Source organism: Bacillus rossius, chromosome 2 (genome assembly GCF_032445375.1).
Source record: "Bacillus rossius redtenbacheri isolate Brsri chromosome 2, Brsri_v3, whole genome shotgun sequence".
NCBI classification, from domain to species: Eukaryota; Metazoa; Arthropoda; class Insecta; order Phasmatodea; family Bacillidae; genus Bacillus; species Bacillus rossius.
This window is the reverse complement of record NC_086331.1, coordinates 105,667,833-105,690,101: the sequence shown is the minus strand read 5'-3', so window position 1 is coordinate 105,690,101 and position 22,269 is coordinate 105,667,833. Positions and strand designations below refer to the sequence as shown.

The 22,269-nt window shown below is 38.7% G+C and overlaps 1 protein-coding gene across 3 annotated transcripts in view; it reads right to left on the bottom strand.

Annotated features, from left to right (window-relative positions):
* Positions 1 to 22,269, bottom strand: part of LOC134529555 (copper-transporting ATPase 1) — a 127,903-nt gene that overhangs the window by 61,640 nt on the left and 43,994 nt on the right. For 2 of the 3 annotated variants that reach the window (XM_063363773.1, XM_063363775.1), the window contains 3 exons: positions 5,537 to 5,693; positions 2,667 to 2,897; positions 2,100 to 2,448 (listed from right to left, as the gene is read on the bottom strand). In XM_063363773.1, the coding sequence (XP_063219843.1) occupies positions 2,100 to 2,448; positions 2,667 to 2,897; positions 5,537 to 5,693 (737 nt within the window). Of the gene's footprint in view, positions 1 to 2,099; positions 2,449 to 2,666; positions 2,898 to 5,536; positions 5,694 to 12,479; positions 12,622 to 22,269 lie in introns of those variants that run through there. The other variant, XM_063363774.1, reaches the window with a different exon arrangement.

Below are 22,269 nucleotides of genomic sequence, written 5' to 3'. Positions count from 1 at the left end.
GCTACGGTACTGTGAGGTCTAGCATTGTCGTAGACTAGGATAAAGTGGTCATCATCATTAAGACTGTCGGACCTCACCATGGCGAAGTTATCGGGGGGCAGGTAACATGCCATAGATGGGAATAAAGGCATATGCCATCCAGCTATTATTTATTGGTCAGATCATTAAACTATATTTACCCGAATAAGCCACGCCCTCGATTAAGCCTTGCACCCATAATATTTAGACCACAACCAAAAATATTTGTTGTTTAGAACAAGCCTCGCACCAAACTTTTAAACAAAAGAACTTGGAACCATATTTCTAGTTTTTATTAAATGTTTATTGTAGACTTACGTAATCACTCAAAGTTATAAATTGACTTTAATATTTTACAAAAATTATATCATTCTTGTCACATTAGTACTATTAAATGTATCAACATGTCAACAAAACTCTTAAATAAATACAAGTCTCTAAAGATATCAGGCAGTAAATATTTTATTTATGGTGTTACTATGCATGATAACATTTTTACCATGATGCAAGAAAAAAAAAAGTGTCATAATGTAAAATGGCTACCAACCGCAGCTGTATTGTTTCTTGCAGTGAAGGGCCAATAATATCTCAAATATAAATGACCAAAATCAATGCTACATTACAATGATTATGAACAAAATAAATCAGGAATCGCTGAAGAAGCACATGCAACAAATTCTCACATTTCAAATAAAATTTTGATTGAAATACTACCATCACTCGAAAACCAATTTTAGTTTTTCTCTTCAGTCATGTAAATGACACACCCTGACATTGAATTTTCTTCCCGTAGTACAATTTCACATTTCCTCATTATTTTTTATCATTTTAGGTTCTTTCAGCAACTGCATATGATCGCAACCGCAAATGTTTGGTAATCTTTGCAACACCTTTCTCACAAAACACACACTTTCAAACCAAGTGCAAGGTGTCCGTTGTTCATTAAGAAACAGAAGGTTAAAGCCTTGGAGCTTGATGAAACTTGTGCTATGCAGCATTTCCATGCAGCATTTTATGACAAATTGTGTGTGGATTTTTCAAGTAAAATATGGTACTTGTCTCAGCAAACATCTATACTTTTTTGGGGGTATACTAAACCTCTCATCAACAATGAGGTCCCCAAGAGGAAGAAAAACTCAGCAACACAGTTCCAGGAAACTGGGACAGGAATCAGCTATGGAGTCATTTGCCTGGATTGATTACGGGAAACTGCAGAAAACCCAAATCAGAATGTCAGACCGTGATTTTAACCAGAATCCTCTGGCATTGGGGAGTCCAGTGTGTCATGATTATGTCATCTCGCTCCATGAGAAATGGACTTCCTGAAGATGCCTGTACTTCTGGTGTCATCTAGTGTGTCAAGATGCAACCTATCCTGGTTTCATCAGTAAACATTAAATTACTCCAGTCTGCACGTGTCCAATGCAAATAGTCTAGATCCATGGTTCATCTACAGGCCCAATTACATTGATTTTGTGCAAATGTTTTCATTAGCATTCTGGAATGATGGAGTTATCTACATACAGTTTGAGCAGAGTTACAAAAGCCTGTTGATCAGCTAAGTCATAACGGAGAGGTTGGGCAGTTGATTTGTGCGACCTAAGGGTTGCCGCTTAAACTAAGAGAATCTGGTGTGGTGTTGTAACATCAGGACACTTTCCTGCCTATTGTGCACATTGCCTACGTCTCTGTACTGTCTCATTTTAGATACTGCTTTGCAGTACATGTAACCAGTCAGCAACATCTTGCTGTGCATGGTCAGCTGACAGTAAGGCGACAGTTTGAATCCTGTCAAAGTCATGTATTTGTCAGCATGGCATGTCAGTGCAAGAACAAGAGAATAAATGATGCTTGTGATGGTTTTGGATTGCAAGCCACATACACCAGCAGTAAGGGTATGTGAGCAGGCCTAGTTTAAGAACATACCGCATGCCTGTCATACATGCTATATTCCATATGGGCACTGGGGGTTAAATGCAAGCAGTGCCTAGGAAAATAAAACATGGAATATCTTTGACTACATTTTATGATGGTATTACAAACTTTTGTTCTGGCATGTGTTACTAACAAAGAAGTCTTACCTTTATTAACCATATATCCAGTTAGTTCCTTAACACGAGCCTTAAAACCTAAATCATTTATGTGCTTAGCAATTTTTTCAGCAGTGATATCCTCTGAATTGAAATCGACTTGAACTTCTTTCTGTGGAATTTCTACTTTCACAGACAGTACTCCAGGTTTCTGTGAAACAGCCTTCTCGATGTTCTGAACACACGAGCTTCCAGTCATTCCCTCCACATGAAACAGCACACTGGATCCAGACTTCAAGGATGCCTCAAATCCCATGTCATCAATGGCTGAGCATAATTCCTCTGGAGTTACAAGTGATGTGTTGTATACAATTTGTGCTAGACTCTCTTCCAATGACACCTAGAAGCAAATTTTTTTCTTCAACAATTAGTCAATAAAAATTTTTTTAAATTAAGTCTTGGCTGCTATAAATGTTAAAGAATTAAAAGAACTTCAATGAAATACTAAAAAATTGGGTAAAAAAATCACTAGTATTTTTTTAAACATATTACATAAAATATAAACAAAATAAAGTAATAGCCATTTAATAAAAATTTTTATAGCTAATATACACAAACCTTGATATTAATAACACCAGGTTTAGAGCCAATCATTCTTTCAATGTTTTGCACACAAGACTTGCAAGTCATGCCTCTAACGACTATGCTGATACTTGTTTCAGGTAATTCAGAAGACGATCCTGGCAGGGTAGCACAGAAGCCCATATCACTGATGTCATCCCGAATCCTTTCTGGGTTCGTCACTTTACTGTTATAGGTAACTGAAGCGCATTTATTGTTCAAGTCCACCTGAGCAAAAAAAATACAAAGCCAATATGTTAAAATGTCAAAGCACAAAACAAACAACAGTATAAAACTTAACACTAACTAGAAGAGCATGGCTGTGAGACAGCACCAAGGTAGGCAGTGTGCTAGCACTGCTGAGTTGTGGCTGGTCATGAAATACACTAACAACTAATAAAATTTAATGACAAACTAATAAATGTAACAAAAGCCATAAAATTCTATCTATATAAACACATCCCTTTCATTAATAAAACACAAAACCAGCAATTAACTAAATGAAACAAATGATATTGTAATAAAGTGTAACTGAGATGTAGCATCCAAAAGTTATTGATGTTAATGAAGTTAATCCTTATTGTTATTAAAAATAAACACGTACCAAACAAATTACTATTAAAAACACCGCCCATCCTTGCAGACAGACACTCATGCGCATGCACATACACACACACATGGTAGTGGTTGACACACCATCGCACATGTGGTAAGGCATGTTGTGGTCTGGCCCTAAGGGAGATTATAATGAGTAGGGAGAAGGTCCTGTCCAGTCAACATGCATGTTCAATCATATCATCACTAAACTGTGGGTACAAAAAAGAATGGAAAGTTTGCGTGGGAACGCATGCGTGAAACTCTTACACATGGTATCCGATTCACGTAACATTGCTGGGATACTTTTCATGAATTGTTTCACCTGTATGTTTAATTAAGAAGTCCCGTGTATAGTGTCTATGTTCCTAAAGGCAGACTCTCAAGTAGGGTTATTTATTAGCTTAGCATGCACTTATTACAAAAGCTCAACTACTGCAACAAAATTTAAATTAAAAGACTACATTATTTACCAGCCACTACCCAGAAAATATCCACTGAAACAGACCTGACCACTCTAGTGAAGGAAAAATTAGTAAACACCGTATTTGTTCCAGCTGGTTTTAAAATACCTGCAAGAATCAAGATTATTCTCAAAGTTAATGTAAAAACAAAAAATATTTAAAAAAAGTGCACTAAGTAAAATTCAAGAAAAATAGTTTTGGGTAATGTTTTAAGTTCATTAACCACACACACTGAAAGGCTAAACAGAAAGATAAAAAAACCACATTTTGAACTATCACAAATATGTTGTATCTGTAATTGCATGTTCTTCTTCAATTCATAGCTTCATATACGTTTATAAACACAGAGAAAATAATGCCCGTCACATCTGTTACATAGTAATTGTTTAAATAAAGCCTCACAACTGCTTGGTTTAGATTCAACCTGCACTTTACCCACATATTTGTGCTAAACTTTGCATTTTAAAAGCATGAGTCACTTGGTAACCAGGAACCTCACAGGATATGTGATTATATGCTAAAACACTGCTTTCAGGATAATTACTTTAGAATAATTAGTTTTTGGGACAGATTAATAATACACACACATAATTATACAAACCCATGTTAGGACAAACAAATGTTCGTAATTCCAAAAATAAAATACTAACACATTTTAGAAAAAACTTGGTTCTGACAATTGTCTGTTAACTTGAATAGATTAAGGATAGTTATATAGGAAAAATTGTTCTTGTTAGGCCAAATTTAGAAATGTTTAAAGAAACAAATAGTCCGAAAAATAAAAATAATATAGACTCTTAAGCAAAAAAAAATGTTTAAGAAAAAGAAATTAAGCACATATAACTTTTATAACAATATTTTTTGTAAACATTATTTTCAAAAGGATGTGAGGATTTAAACTGAACTACTTTAAGACATATAATGTTTGGTAAACTGTATTATAACAAAAAAAAGAAAGTAATTTGATTGTGTTTACCAGAAACCTACCCTTGCTATCTGTTTTTCAAGCTTAATTAAGTTCAGCAAAGATGTGAAGGATATGTTAGTCTATTAACCAAAATATGAAGATGGTGAAGGTACAATAGAACCAAATACTTTATAATATCTGATAGGCCAGTAACAGCAGGCAAGCTGAAGTTTTCTACGAAAAATATGGATATCATAAGAAAAACAAAAAATAAATTTTTATCAACATATAATTTCAAGTGTTGGTCAATACCTTTCAAATTCAAGCGAGTTTTCGTGATTTTGTATCAGAAAAATGTTCAAAGATTTTATTGCCTCATATAGTGATGCAATTTCACTGGAATTTTATTGTTAGCTTTTATAAAAATAACGTGAGGATAATTTATCATGAAAGAATATCAAAACTTCATATCATAAATTAGTGAAACCATTGACAAAAATTTAAGTTTACATTGGCTGAAAATGTAGTTTTAAAGAGTTAATGTTTACAATTTTCCAGAAGAGAGCTCCGAACCCAATTTTTCTCTATGTTCTAATTCATACCCTTCCTTAGGCCCCTGTCCAAAATATTGGGCCCCTGCAAAAGTAAATGGTCCAAGGCCCCGCAAAATATAGGGCCACCACTGTTGCAAATGTTTGCTTATCAAGGTAAAATTATAACACAATTACATAAAAGAAGTGCATCATGTCTAACTTGGAGGGATTAACCACAAATATTTTTTCGCAATTTGCTGCAGGTATATCAACTTGAAACAACTAGTAATCAAAATGCAGCTGAGAGCAGTATAAGCTACACAGTCAAATACAAAATGCTAAATGGAAAGCAGGAGTTACACTTCACACCTTGATGGCAAGTATGCCGGGCTTGTTTGACAGTGTTTCTTCGATAGACCGCACGCAAGACTGGCAGGTCATGCCCTCCACACCGAGAAGAACAAAGGTGGGCACTTCCAGGTCATCATCTGAATGCACACTGAAGCCCAAATTCTCCATGGCCTCCCTGGAACAAGGAAATCAAAAACTGAGAAACTGTTTCTTAACAGGAAAAAATACCAAACCACAACCAAAATCTTTTGAATTGGTAATTGAAAATAAATGTGATACTTAAAATACAGTATATTGATGGTTCAAAGCTTCGATGAATGATTTTGGTTACTATTACTGATAATCAAAATTATAAATTGTTGTAAAAAAAATTGGTTGTCTGTAAAGTCGGTTTACGGACGATAGTTTAACGTGACAACGTCATAACAAAACATTGATGAAATGATTGATCCAGAAAAAAAGGAAATATCATATTCGGCCTTGAGACTGAGCCGTAATAGGTTTTTGCAACCAAACCATTTAGGCATTAAAAATATTATATTCTTTGAGGAAGATTTTTTTTTTTAATTTTTCAATCTTTTGCATGATAAAATCTACCTCTGCATACTTTTATAAATAAAATTTAAACATTTTTATTGAATTATCACTATTTTGTATGGATACAAAGGAGTGAAATGAAATGTGCAATTTAATTAATAAATTTACTTTTATTTGCATTTATTAATTCAAATATATTTATTACTTTTGAAATGTTGCGTGCGCCATATTTATTTTTACAAGTACAAAAAGATTTTCGCAGCTGCCGGGTTTCGAATCGACAACCTTTAGTTTAAGAGTTAGGTACGCTAACCATACGCCCACGAGACCATACTAAGGTAATGTAGTTTCAAATGTTATATATATATATAAACTTTGTTCACGGTAGGGGTATAATATTAACACAATTTTATAACAAATACGCATCCCAAATACACCAAACTTATATATAATGTGTTACAATATTTTTTAAAACATTGTGCAAAAGATCCCGGGTGTAATTTGAATTATTATGTGTAACTGTAAAACACCATTGTTGGTTCAAAACGTATTTGAATTTTCAACATTACTTTTAAATAACCGTACCGATTGTGCTGAAAATCGGAGGACGATCGTTAAATTACATAATATTAATAATTCAAACGACGAAAATATGATTGAAAAGTCAAATCGATGGTTGTTCCAATCGAGTGGAAGAGAGATGCCACGCATGCGTACAATGAGCAAACAGAACACATCCGTAGTGGGACATCCGTAGTGGGACACTTTTTCGTGCGTGCAGCCGGCGTTCATCGATTTATTAGACGTTTTCACGTCAAAAATCTTATGAGATTCCTTTTTCATACCTCTAACCAACATCTCGCATGATGCATATACCCACATTGTGGTTGATGGTGGCTACTTTCTCCACAAATTCGTGACGCACCTAACACGTCAGTGAAGGCCATATTGAAGGCAAAATTAATTTTGTAAAAACCCATTTTGGGACTAATGTTTCTGTGATATTCAATTGATGCCCGGGGGACGCCTCTCAAAAAGGCACCAAAAGTGCCGAATGTTCTCAGACGATACTCCACTCTCAACTACAGTGACTTAATTCTGTCATCTAGAACTACCAACAACATTACAAAATTTAAAGTTCTTATCAAACAACACAAATAAGCACAAGCTGATAGAGCTACTAAGCACTGGGTTTGAGCAGCATGGTGTTAAGGTAAAAGTTTCGAAAGAGGATGCTGATGCTAACTCATTAGAGGAAGATGTGGACCTGCTTGTCTTACTAGTTGGCTAAAGTTCACTTATGGACAACATTTATTTCTAGAAAGGTGGCAGAGGGGAGCCAGATGTCCACAATTCCACCACATCATTCACCAGCAGAACTTCCGATTACTCTTCCGGGGTAATCATGTTCATACATTCGTTCAGCAGGTGTGACACTACCTTTGCCCCTTTCTGGCAGGGAAAAAAACAAATTTGTGACCACTTTCCTTAAAAGCCAGCACTAGTGAGGCAAGCAGAGGTCTTCCTTCCCCCAGATGCGAGCTATGAGAAAATAGCCGCAGCTGGGGAGAAGTGCCTCGTCGCTGTATATGGAGGAGATATGGACACCATCCTCAACAACCTGACATACCTCCAGTTCGTGAGGTCAGTAGCTACAGCTAAACCTGGCTCATTTACCACCAACCACTACTGATGCTGCAAAACAACATGCTTATCGTGTACATCACCAGGTATGTATGTACACATTTTCTATCATCATGTTTTTCAATTTCTTATGTTGTTCATTTATACACTCTTATTGTATACCATTTCTGTAGCCCAAGTTCATTTTCAATTCTGAAATTAGTAGAGTGCTCTGATGTTCAATCTACAGAACACAATTCATAATATACAATAAAAAAATTTCATTCTTTGCAGATGCAAAAGTGAATGGAGATAGAGATTGGGGGTGAAAGTTGGATGAGATAGGGCTTGAACCAATATCTACACAAATTGAAGCAGCACCACAAACCTTCTTGCAGTTAATCTCCTGCGAATTCAAGAAGAGATGCGGTCAGGCCTACAGCTGTCGCAAAGCCGGTCTGAAATGCGCTGCTTTGTGCACTTTCTGCCTAGGCAAGTCCTACCAAAATGTGCCTACAACCCACGATGACAGCTCTTCAAGTGAAGAAGAACACATCCCCGATATTCCCTAATTACAATCAGCTTTTTCATCCTCTGAATTTCAATTTCAAACTGTCTAATTGGTAACTTAAATGTAAATGTAGTTTAAATGTTAACTAAGTGAATGTAAATTAATTATTAATAAATATTATGATTAAATATTATTTTAGGCAAAATCCCGTCTATCAGCAATTTTTGTTTGGGTTAAATATTTACTTGTTTTTTGTACCACAAGTGGCTACAATGATAACAATAACCACTGTAAACGTTTGAAACTTGGTTGGTGCAGGAAATAATTTTACTCAACTTTCAACCTAAATACCATTTTCTCATCTTTTGGTTTTTCGTCATTGCTGACGAGACTATTAGAGCTATGAGCACCAACCTGAGTTCCAAATATAGACAATTTAATTGTTTTACAATAGTAGACTATGTAATTTCAGATCTAAATAAAATGGTACTATAAGTTAGCCAATTTTGACAAATTACACAAGCCAAAATTAGAAGCAAAGAATTATGAACGTTCATAATTAATAGTGGACAGAGCCAATAAAAGCTTGTTTTTCCTTTAGGAAATAAAAAATAGTAAAACAAATGCCAATCAACCAAAACAGCAACCAAAGTAAATATAAGGCTTAAAAATACACAAACAATAACAACAAACAGATGATGACAGTTTATTAAAAAAAAATTAACCAAAAATCATTAAGAAAACTATTATGCATCAAAACATTATTATATTTTCTGTTGTTTTTTTTCTACGTATACATACTTTGCACTGTATATTTTCTATTGGAGAAATAATTATACTTAAAAATTATCAGAAAAGTTAAAGAAATAATTTCATATCTATTAGTTGTTATGTAAATTAATGTTCTGTCTAAAACCCATTCTTTACTTAGGCTCAATGTGTTGTGATAGGTCATTAGAAACTGCCACACCAAATGGCACAGGCCAAGGATACAGGGATATTGTAAAAATAATTGGCCATAGCCAAATGTAATGTTTCGAGAAACCATGAAAAACTGAAGTGAGGATGCCACACCAGCATCCGTACCCTCTGAAATATGTTTCAGTGTTTGGTAGCATCTCACTCTATTTCTGTCTTAAAAAAATATGAAGAAGTTGCATGCTTCTCTGACCCTTTGTCCCCAGAAGCCACCCTTAAAACTTTAAAAAGACTTCCCAAAAAAAACTTCATTGCTTGTTGTGTACAGTCACACAAGACATGCTCATCCTAGTGACCCTCAGAGGCAAAAGACAGAGGCAAAAGGTAAAAGTAAGATTTTACAGCATGCAAATATACACTTGGGCTTGACAGACAGGACCTTCAAGACTGCAGTGGGCTCCAAAACGCTTGAGTACCAACTAAAGTGTAGGCATAACTCACATTTACGAGCACAATGTTGGTACCCCAAGTTGTTTAGAGCCCACTACTGCTTAAGCCTCAGTGCACAGCACTGCAATGAAAAATCATATAAAAATCATTATGCACTATGTGCTCATAAATTGAATCATGCATGGCATTAGGATCAAACCAACAACACTCGTCATGTGTGTGAAGTCTCACGATAATGACCTACAACTCAACATTTTAAAACCACAATAAGGGTTGCAAGATAATGTCTCTTAACACGTACACAGTGTTAATCTTTGCTCTTAAATAAATATTTATAATATGTTTTTTAAAAGTGAAAAATCTTGAAGGAATTGTGGCCTTAGCTGTGGCACGCCAGTTAACTTAATGAAGCAGTGAAACGTCTTTAATCCGGCACGTTCCGAGACATCTGCCATCTCGCATTAGTGATTTTTCCAGATTATTAAAAGTCAATAAAAGTTTTAGCGGGAGTACTAAAGAAATATTACTTTACAGCACAATGGTATAGAAACAAGTTGTACAGCTTCTCTATAGAAAGAAAAAATATAAGCTGAGCATAGATTTCTTTAGAACCGTCATTACAAAAATGTACCTGTGACATGTATCCTGCTAGGCAACTGAAAACATTGTGCATAAATTCAAACTACTGAGTGAACTCCAAACGCCAGCAGCACAGTAATGTGACCTGACAGCCAAGATCGAAATCCACCCGAAAAAATCTGAATATGAGCAGCTCAATCAGTGCCAAACTATAGAATGTGCCAAACCATAGAATGCTGGATTAAGACCTTTCCCTGTACAATTGTCTGTGAGTACAATATTCACACAAAAGATACTGCACATTATAATTTCTTATTAGACAGTAAAGATATAACGCATTGATAATGTTCCTAAATGCCAAAGTTGTGAAAAAAAAATTAAATTACCTAAACAGGCACTGAAAAGGTTTTTTTACGACCATTTAAAAGGCTATACAAGTAATAAAAACACACACTGAAGGTAATAGGGTCAGTTATATTCCTATTAATAAGAGACTTAATCCCCTCTGTCTCACCATTATCACCACTGAAACATAACAGTAATCATTAGTGGCATGCTTCGTAAGATAAAGCAATGCTACGCGTTTCCTTGTTAAATAATAAGTTATGAAAATTATATTTTCAAAGTGCTGGCTAAAATTGTACAGCCACTTAGATGTATAGCTTCAACCAGAAACTGAGCATTTCTTCACTCATTTATCATTGCCATTTTGGCCCTAGTGTATAGCGTACCATACCGTACGCTAGCCTGTCGGCCATAGTCTAGGTGCTGTGTAGGGAGAGAGAGTGCACTGTCTGTGCAAACAGTGGCTTTCTTTGCAATGCTATAATCCGCAATATGCCAGTATTAGGATTTTGGCATCAACTATAAAGTCCCGTGGTAGTGCTTAAATTTAATAATTTTGTTAATAAAAAATCACGCAATCAGATGTCTTGTAAGTTACAACAATAACCATTTGAATAGTGATAATAAGTTCTGTATATTAAATAAAAACCTTTTTATTACTTTATTTTCGAGGTTGCATCTGTGTGTGTTTGCAGGGATGAAAATTTGAAGCTGTAATGAACTGTGATAGGGACATTTTATGAGATCAATTAATATTGTGTAACTGAAAACTGTAACCACTAAATTAATTTCTTATGTGATAACTGGTAATGGCGAGATTTGAGGAAGTTTACATTAATATAATGTAAAGGTTGGCAGACCTGGCTTTCGGGTTAAAGCAGCATAGGGTGTTGTTACATGGTAGTGTTGATATGGCTGATATTGTTTTATTTCACAAATAGTTCTTAAAAAACTGCATGGCTTGTGATGAGAGTGGAACAAGTTTAAGCTTACTACATTCTGCATGGAACAGGAAGAAACCACATTACAAACTGTTAAGTTAAGAGTGGATTGTTGTACATGTACTAGACAAACAGTAACTTTGTGCCAAGAGAAGGAGGGGTTTATTGAACAATTAGTTTCACAACGATGATACCATGACACCAGAAGTAAAACTCCAGTTTGTAATCACCCGATACAAAATGTAACTGTGGTAAGCCATCCCTTATTCAGTCTTTTAGCATAAACTGTAGGTATTAATTAGCATCAAAAATAAAAAATAATGTGCATAGAGAAAATTGCAATTTATGCTCAAAACTGGAAGTCTATAAAATGCAAACACCTAAAGAGTAAAAATGATGCAAATCATTAGCCAAATATGCTTTGTTTGTAAGACTTACCGTATTAAATTTTCAAACATTGTATACAAATTTTCATGAACCTGATGATGTTGTGGTAAAAAACTGGACTCCGACAACAGAGGACCTGGGTTGAAGTCCTGGTCCATGGTTTCCCGACATCACTTCAGACAAATGCTAGGATGATTCCTCACGTAGGCCAACCAATCTCGCGTTCTGTCTTAACTCACTAATGACTCTGCAGGCAGGGCTGCTGCTACCATTCCTTTTGGCAAGTAACTTGTTACTATAATATGATAAATTAATTTCTCATTCAAGGGGTTTTAGTGTTAATACCATGAATTACAATTACAGATTATAAGTAAGTTGTGTGTTTTCAAATATATATAAAATTGATAATTTAGTTTCCAGCAGTGTAATAAGAGTAATGAGCAAATAACGTGTCCGCAGCAACTAAGCATCGCCACTCCCAATTGTTCGGTGTCACCATAAAAGTGCAAGTAGATCAAACATTGCAACAAATAGCAATGCAGTTACACCACTCTCTTCATAATGATGTCACTTTTTCCGTTACACTACTTTTGTTACATTCGTCTGTGGTCTATTATAAGGGCAGGTATAACCGCTGTGTGCATCGGCTGGCCGGCGGAGCGCAACTCACCGGCGCCGGTGTCGCCCCAGCCCGCCGTAGCGCCTGCCATCCTCGCCAAGCAGCGGCAGCCTCTCCGCCATGATGCGCGCGACTGAGCGGGGCCACGGTCAGAGGTCGCCCGACCGCTGCCGTCGTCCCTCGGCCCGTAGCGCCGCGCGCTAAACTCCGCACGGCCCCACCGCCCGCTGCGCCCGCCACGCCAGTGTCCCCTGCTCCCTCCTGCAGGCGGTACTGGCACGTGCTCTCCCGAACTTCCACATGCTCCCTCTCGCTCTCTCGTGCTCTCCCGCACTTCCGAATGCTCCCTCTCGCTCTCTCGTGCTCTCCAGCACTTCCACGTGCTACCTCTCGCTCTCTCGTGCTCTCCATCACTTCCACGTGCTCCCTCTCGCTCTCTCGCGCGCTCTAGCAATTCCACGTGCCCCCTCACGCTCTCTCGTGCTCTCTAGCACTTCCACGTGCTACCTCTCGCTCTCTCGTGCTCTCCATCACTTCCACATGCTCCCTCTCGCTCTCTCGTGCTCTCTAGCACCTACACATGCTTCATCTCGCTCTCTCGTGCTCTCTAGCACCTACACCTGCTCCCTCTCGCTCTCTAGTGCTCTCTAGCACTTCCACGTGCTCCCTCTCGCTCTCTCGTGCTCTCTAGCACCTACACATGCTTCATCTCGCTCTCTCGTGCTCTCTAGCACCTAAACCTGCTCCCTCTCGCTCTCTCGTGCTCTCCATCACTTCCACATGCTCCCTCTCGCTCTCTCGTGCTCTCTAGCACCTACACATGCTTCATCTCGCTCTCTCGTGCTCTCCATCACTTCCACGTGCTCCCTCTCGCTCTCTCGTGCTCTCTAGCACCTACACATGCTTCATCTCGCTCTCTCGTGCTCTCTAGCACCTACACCTGCTCCCTCTCGCTCTCTCGTGCTCTCCATCACTTCCACATGCTCCCTCTCGCTCTCTCGTGCTCTCTAGCACCTACACATGCTTCATCTCGCTCTCTCGTGCTCTCCATCACTTCCACGTGCTCCCTCTCGCTCTCTCGTGCTCTCTAGCACCTACACATGCTTCATCTCGCTCTCTCGTGCTCTCTAGCACCTACACCTGCTCCCTCTCGCTCTCTCGTGCTCTCCATCACTTCCACGTGCTCCCTCTCGCTCTCTCGTGCTCTCTAGCACCTACACCTGCTCCCTCTCGCTCTCTCGTGCTCTCCATCACTTCCACGTGCTCCCTCTCGCTCTCTCGTGCTCTCTAGCACCTACACATGCTTCATCTCGCTCTCTCGTGCTCTCTAGCACCTACACCTGCTCCCTCTCGCTCTCTCGTGCTCTCCATCACTTCCACGTGCTCCCTCTCGCTCTCTCGTGCTCTCTAGCACCTACACATGCTTCATCTCGCTCTCTCGTGCTCTCTAGCACCTACACCTGCTCCCTCTCGCTCTCTCGTGCTCTCCATCACTTCCACATGCTCCCTCTCGCTCTCTCGTGCTCTCTAGCACCTACACATGCTTCATCTCGCTCTCTCGTGCTCTCTAGCACCTACACCTGCTCCCTCTCGCTCTCTAGTGCTCTCTAGCACTTCCACGTGCTCCCTCTCGCTCTCTCGTGCTCTCTAGCACCTACACATGCTTCATCTCGCTCTCTCGTGCTCTCTAGCACCTACACCTGCTCCCTCTCGCTCTCTCGTGCTCTCTAGCACCTACACATGCTTCATCTCGCTCTCTCGTGCTCTCTAGCACCTACACCTGCTCCCTCTCGCTCTCTCGTGCTCTCCATCACTTCCACATGCTCCCTCTCGCTCTCTCGTGCTCTCTAGCACCTACACATGCTTCATCTCGCTCTCTCGTGCTCTCTAGCACCTACACCTGCTCCCTCTCGCTCTCTCGTGCTCTCCATCACTTCCACATGCTCCCTCTCGCTCTCTCGTGCTCTCTAGCACCTACACATGCTTCATCTCGCTCTCTCGTGCTCTCTAGCACCTACACCTGCTCCCTCTCGCTCTCTCGTGCTCTCCATCACTTCCACATGCTCCCTCTCGCTCTCTCGTGCTCTCTAGCACCTACACATGCTTCATCTCGCTCTCTCGTGCTCTCTAGCACCTACACCTGCTCCCTCTCGCTCTCTCGTGCTCTCCATCACTTCCACGTGCTCCCTCTCGCTCTCTCGTGCTCTCTAGCACCTACACATGCTTCATCTCGCTCTCTCGTGCTCTCTAGCACCTACACCTGCTCCCTCTCGCTCTCTCGTGCTCTCCATCACTTCCACATGCTCCCTCTCGCTCTCTCGTGCTCTCTAGCACCTACACATGCTTCATCTCGCTCTCTCGTGCTCTCTAGCACCTACACCTGCTCCCTCTCGCTCTCTCGTGCTCTCCATCACTTCCACATGCTCCCTCTCGCTCTCTCGTGCTCTCTAGCACCTACACATGCTTCATCTCGCTCTCTCGTGCTCTCTAGCACCTACACCTGCTCCCTCTCGCTCTCTCGTGCTCTCTAGCACCTACACATGCTTCATCTCGCTCTCTCGTGCTCTCTAGCACCTACACCTGCTCCCTCTCGCTTCTTCGTGCTCTCCATCACTTCCACATGCTCCCTCTCGCTCTCTCGTGCTCTCTAGCACCTACACATGCTTCATCTCGCTCTCTCGTGCTCTCTAGCACCTACACCTGCTCCCTCTCGCTCTCTCGTGCTCTCTAGCACCTACACCTGCTCCCTCTCGCTCTCTCGTGCTCTCCATCACTTCCACATGCTCCCTCTCGCTCTCTCGTGCTCTCTAGCACCTACACATGCTTCATCTCGCTCTCTCGTGCTCTCTAGCACCTACACCTGCTCCCTCTCGCTCTCTAGTGCTCTCTAGCACTTCCACGTGCTCCCTCTCGCTCTCTCGCGCGCTCTAGCAATTCCACGTGCTCCCTATCGCTCTCTCGCGCGCTCTAGCAATTCCACGTGCTCCCTCTCGCTCTCTCGTGCTCTCTAGCAATTCCACGTGCTCCCTCTCGCTCTCTCGTGCTCTCTAGCACTTCCACGTGCCCCCTATCGCTCTCTCGTGATCTCTAGCACTTCCGCATGCTCCCTCTCGCTCTCTCTCGCTCTCTAGCACTTCCACATGCTCGCTCGTGCTGTATCGTGCTTGCAAGCAGCGCGCACGAGTAGTCGACATGTCAAGCAAAATGACGCAGTGGTTCCCTGTCTTTAACACGTTAAGCACAATAAAAAAATATGTTGAAACATACACAAATGTGGGGTTATAGTATTTAGCAAAGACGTGGGTGGGCCGCTAAAATAACTGTTACAAACTCCACGAGGTATTGATTGTGTTGTACACTGTTTTTCAAGGATAAATAAGGCAGAGTATATTCTCACTCATTAACAGAACGGTTATGGTTAAAGTGAGGTTTTAACAAAATGAGGCATGCGCACTGCACTATATGGGCTATCAGCACAATAAGTAGCTCACCCTACATCGAAATAATTAAACACTTATATCTACATAAATCTCTAGTTCGTTTTTCCGACCAGTTAACTCAATGATATGCCATGTCACGTGATGTCAGCGCACGAATGAGTTGTACTCCTTATCAAGTGTGGTCGGTGCGCGAGATAAGCTGGAAGAAGGGTGACGTAGTCTCCAATGATGCCCTTTTGAGTTAACTGACCTTCCTCGTGATCTTTCCCACTGCCAGATGGTTTATAGTGGTGTTAGTGACGTCATTTTTGTTGCGATAGTGCTGACGAGCGCTGCAGGCTGCAAAGCACCATCAGGTGTGAGACTGTAGAGTTATTACTGAGAAGTAAAAACTCTCAAATTACAATACCTGCAGACGTTGTGCGGTGTTGGTTAAATAAGATTGTGACACCGTATTTGTTCTATAAGATTATATATATCATATACTATATTACATATCGTATAAAGAAGTGTCTGTGAGTTGTTTTTGAAGTTATACTTCTTTAGGAGCGTTTTTGGAAGTCAATTTTAAGCTTTCGGCTGATCAAGCGCATGCGCGAACGTAAATTACACTTATTTAGGGGCAGAAATCTCGAAAATATGGCGTGATCCATACGTATATATTGCTTTCGTGAACATCACAGATCATACAGTCTGTAGGTGTTAAAAATTAAAGCTCTATAGTACTAAAAATTGCCTGTAATAATTTGATATTTTATAGTTATAACAATAAATAATGGTAACTGAAAATATACGTTAGAATGCTGGCATTCAAATTAAGACAATCCTGTAGTTAACATCAAAAGCAAGAGATAGCGCAGTATTCATTACACTGTAGAAACTCAAGAAATTAGTTGTTACATTCATTCTGCGCCATGTTTAATGAAATAATTTCGTGATCAAATTTTTACTGTAGACTCGTAAATGTTGAATCAGCTCAATAATGTTAATGTTTTGTTTGTAGGACGTACTGACAGTCACATTTAGGTCATTTTAACAAAAACATATATGCAAACACAGTGTTTTAAAATGTTTCACATTAATATTTTAACAAGTCCACAGAAGTAGAACTTCTAACGTGTAAACAAAAGTACACACGACTCCAAACGTGTTGAAATTCTGCACACTTGGACCATAAAAATTAAGAGGAAAATTACTGTCTACATCTTCAGACATTCCGGATGGGCGATTGAAGAACACTGAGTACTCTCAAAAATGTTATAATAAATATTTTAAATATTTAGGTATTTAGAAAAATATTATGAACATTTAAAAAAATATATTCTAAATATTAAAAAATATGTTTGTTTGTTTATTTTCTAACTAAATAAAATCTACAGTTTTGGTCGAGCTCGAAAAATTTCTGCTCAATTGACAATGAACAAAAATTTTTTTTCTGAGATTTCAAAAAAACAAAAACTCCTATCCGGTAGATGAAACCTCTAAACTCTGTGTAAACCGGGCAACGCAAGGCACTTCAGCTAATATATAATATATAATTAATAAAGATAATCTTACACAAAAATTTTAGCGAAATTTTATAAGAAAATAGTTAAGAATTTAAATTTTATTTTGCTGAGTTCCGAAACTATCGACGTACTGTTAAGTCGTAAACGTTTTCTGTTCACTGTCATCATTCAATTACTGGGAACCAGCTGCGCATCCAAGGGAAGTGGGTGGAAGCAACATACAAGACAGACGCTGCGATTGGCATTCACCCCCCCCCCCCCCTTTTTTACAAACCTCTAGTTTCTTAGTATTGTTTGAAAACTGGCACCATCGGGGCAGGTATAATGTCAAGACAGTTATTTTTGAATTGACCAAATTTTTCTGCAGTACTTTTGAAACACAACCATTATCAAAAGTTGTAAATTATTTTAGCTTTTTTTTTATTTCACACGAGAAATAATGAAGTCAGTACGTCATTCCGTTGAAATATTCTGTATGTGATGCTACGGTTTGGTTTTTGTATATTTTATATGCAAAGTAATTCATTAAATGATATAACAATATCACGACCTTTACGCCTAAGTTTTGCTTCAATCGTGGCGTTTGGTTTTTCCTAATAAATATATAAATCAATTGCCACATGTACGAAAGATCATCAACTGTGAACTGTTCGACCGATATGTTTTTTTTTTTTGGTTCGTAATTGTCAAGACAAGGTTTGTATAAACGAGATTTGTTTGGAAAATCCCCGGAAAATTCTGAAAAAAATTTGTTCAGTTGGAGAGTTCTGCTGTCACAGGTTTTCATAACAAAAACAAATTCGGCATTAAATATTTCATTGTTTAAGGAGTGGTTATCATATATTTGGTGCATTCAAAACATTCACGTGTTTTCATAATATAACCTTAAAATTCATCATTCCAGAATTTAATATTTCAGTGTTTTATTAGTGGTTATTCAAAACCGTAACATATTTTCAAAGCATAAGATAAACGTTAAAATTATGAAATTGTAACATTCAACTGATTTCAGTTCGTAGTTAAATTATATAAATGCCATCTGTGAGGCATCGAAATATCGGTCGTACGCGCAACGCAAGCAAACTAAATGATTACGTGATCGACGAGTAAATGAAACTGGTGAAGAGCATAAACACAGTTTAGAAAAAAATCTAATAAGAATTTCTCAAGCGCGATCCATTATGACTCCAGAACGGATAAAGTCGAGTTCGACTCTCTAAGTTGAAACCTACACACAAAATAATTTGGAACGGCAACAAAACAACTGCCAAGCATTAACATTACGACATAAACGTTTGGCGTTCAGATATGATCCAACAGTCAATTAACCGCGGATGTATCGGTCGACTTCGGAACAATTAGCACTGTTTGTCAACATCGCAATGCTTTGAGATTTCCACATGAACCACCAGGATTATGTTGTGCGAGCGGAAATGTCAAATTACCACAATTAACACCACCACCAGAGCCACTGGCATCATTGCGTTCTGGCCAAGAACCTCCATCGAAGCATTTCTTACAGAATATACAAAAGTACAACAATTCCTTTCAAGTGACATCGTTTGGGGAGAATATTATCGAAGAACGAGATAAATTCTGTTTCGACTGCGTCACACATCACATACATAAACACGTCACACGATGATTCACCGAGGCTCATAAATCAAGTATTTGCTTTCTATCTGGATGTACTCTGTGGAGTGGCAAAAAAGAAGACTGCCTCATTCGCATATTCAAAGTCAAATTCGTTTTCCAATTGTATTCATTTAAGTCGATCTATTCCCTTACCGATCCAGATGAAGTCATCAATTGAAGGGCTTCGTGCAGTATAGTGACAAGCCACACTTTTATGAAAAGTGAGATTTTATTAATTTTAGAGCCAGGGTTGCTGTATCTATCGTGTGTGCAAAAGGTTAGTAAATATCTCAATAGATAGCAGCAGTACCTCAAAATCATCTTAATGCTCAACTTCCATTTTCATGTGTTTCTCTTCTATAATATGATAAGCCACAGTTAAAGATGGCCGACATCAGTGAACATATGCCACAATGTAGCTCAATAAAACGTGTTTCTGAGGCAAGTTCGGACAGTGACGATGTAAGTAATTGTTCCGTTTTTGATGATAGTGATGCGGATGAAACCTACAAACCAAAGGATGACGAATCTGCAAGTAATTCGTCTGATGTAAGTATTAATTGTAATTTGTGGCTTATCATACGCTTGCTCCCAATTGTATTTACGTACTGTCACATTTAATGATATGCCAAAATATTTATACAATCATGAATACAATTGCGAATTGTATCCCTATCACTAGATAATAAGTTTTATTTACATAAGTATGTTGTAAATTATGTTATATTGTCTGGATTATTAATAACCTATATAAATATCCCCGGTGTGAAAAAAAGTGTGGCATATCATTATCTTGCTGGTATGTTTACATTAGCACGGCATTATCACACAACAATATAAGTATTTATTATTACATTTTTATATAAAATATAGGAAAGAGTGCTTTTGCTTAGCAGTCTTCAATCGGCAGTTGACAGTAGCCAATATATTAATTGCAACGAGCAGTCGTCAAGTTATTGATGTAAATGAAAGTTTAAAGGCAAAAATATTATGGTTTAAAATATCTATGTTGACGAGATGTAAAGTCCACTTACCTTACCAAAATAAGAACATGCCAGTAGTAGCTCTTTGGAATCAACTCATCAAAGAACAACGCCTTAAGGAAATTCATCATTATTTTCTTACAGCTGGACACACACATATGCGATCTGACAGAGATTTTGCTTTAATAGAGAAGTGCCACAGGAAGGTTTCTCAAATATTTTCACCAACAGAATGGCTCGATATAATAAAAAAAGCAAACAGAAAGAGACCCTTGAAAGTGATAAGTATGTCACAAGTTGATTTTGTTAGTATGGATAGTCTTTTAAAAATATATGGAAATCTAAGGAAACAAAATGTGACCAGGTAGTGAAATTTTCTTCCGCGCTTGCATTCAAGTTCACTTTTGAAAAACTAACTAGCTTCTTCATTAAGCATGCAGTGAATGAACACTACAAAGAGGTGAATTTGTGCAAGGTTGGCAGACCTACGGGAAAAAAACTTTTAAATCTGCTGAGGAAATATACAGCACCACTGAAGATTAACAAGAAGAAGTTGGATGATGTGCGAAGCCTTCTTCCGTTTGTACCTTCTGTCCACCAGAACTTCTATAATGGACTCAACCTGATAGTGCTACGGATGTTGACGCAAATGTGGAATTGTTGACTTAAACTTTGTTATGTAAAAAGAATATACTACTGTATTTAAGTGCTATTTCCACTTACTGCCTATTTGGTATTGCTGTTTGTTCGCGTAATTTAAGTTAAATAAGTCGCACTAATGTTATAGTAACTGATCAGACATTTTCTATATGCACCACATGTGTTTATTACATATATAATTTGATAATTAAAGAAAGGCACTCATATGACATGCCTCACATACATGTGATTATCACAGTATTATTTATCTACATTGAGCAACTTGAGATGAGCAATAAAGTGATAAGCCACAAATATTTACACAAATGAAAGTTAAAAAAATACTACTGGTCTCAATTTACACCATTGCTGAAAATACAAGTGGCCAATATGCTTTCCAATAATTAAGTTAGATAATCATTAATCCTCACATTAAATAAAGCAATAACAAGAATTATAGAATTTGGTAAAAGTTTAAAATTGCTATATCTCTGTTTGTGCATGATGTGGCTTGTCACTATACTGCACGAAGCCCTTCAATTATACAACAGAATTCCTGAATTTATTGGATTAAGTAGGAATGCCCCCGCATAATTTATAGCTCAAGGTCGGTTCTGTGATAATCATGTTACGCAATCTGAACCAATCGTAACTATGCAATGATGCAACAATTATTACAGGAAATTTCAAAGGCAAGGTTGTTCTAATTTCAAGAATACCACTGATTCCAACCAATTTGCCGTTTCAATTTAAGCGAGTCCAGTTTCCGGTTCGCCTTGCATTCGCAATGACGATTAATAAATCACAAGGCCAATCATTGGAAGTGTGTGGAATAGACTTTGAAATGCCGTTTTTTTCCCATGGGCAGTTGTACGTGACGTGCTCGAGAGTCGGTAAACCATCGGCACCATTCGTTTTCTCTCCGGACGGAAAGACAAAAAATATCGTTAATCACCTAGCGTTGCAACGAACGCTTTAAAAACACCAACAAATGGTTATCAAAACAATGAATTCCGAATTATTTCATCATTTCATTAAATTCGCTATTTTACTAAAAACAATTTAAGAAAAGATTCGGTTCGTTCAATCCCTTCTCGACAAACTGACTGAATATATAGAATGAAAGAGGTTTACAACGCATGCCCGGCGTTAGCTAGTTCCGAATATTTTTAAGACAATTTTCGGAAATGGGACCTTATAAGTACAGTTGCATGCATTAACGAGTCGTGAACCCCCCCCCCCCCAAATTAATTTTAGTGTTTGAACATAACGTAAATATGTCAGGCGAAACTTTAATTGCGATTATTTGCCTGACTTTTCAATGAAGCGAGAACAGTTTACTTTTGTGATCATTGAAATTGAGAATAAAAAAGTTTGCGGCGCTCAAAACGATTAAAAATCCCCGATTTAAAAATTCAAATTGTAAATTTCCGTTGGGTCAGAAGTTCATTGGTCGGTGACGGATGAATGGGGGTAACCTGTCCCGCACAGCTCTTGCTGCTCCCACCGCACCTCTCGGGCGGCTGCCTGCCGCTGGGAGCCGGCTGTGACCTCGGGGTTGAGCAGCGATAACAGACCTCGCGCCACATGCTGCCTTAGACCGGGTTATAACCTACGCCAGAGCTGCAATAACGCA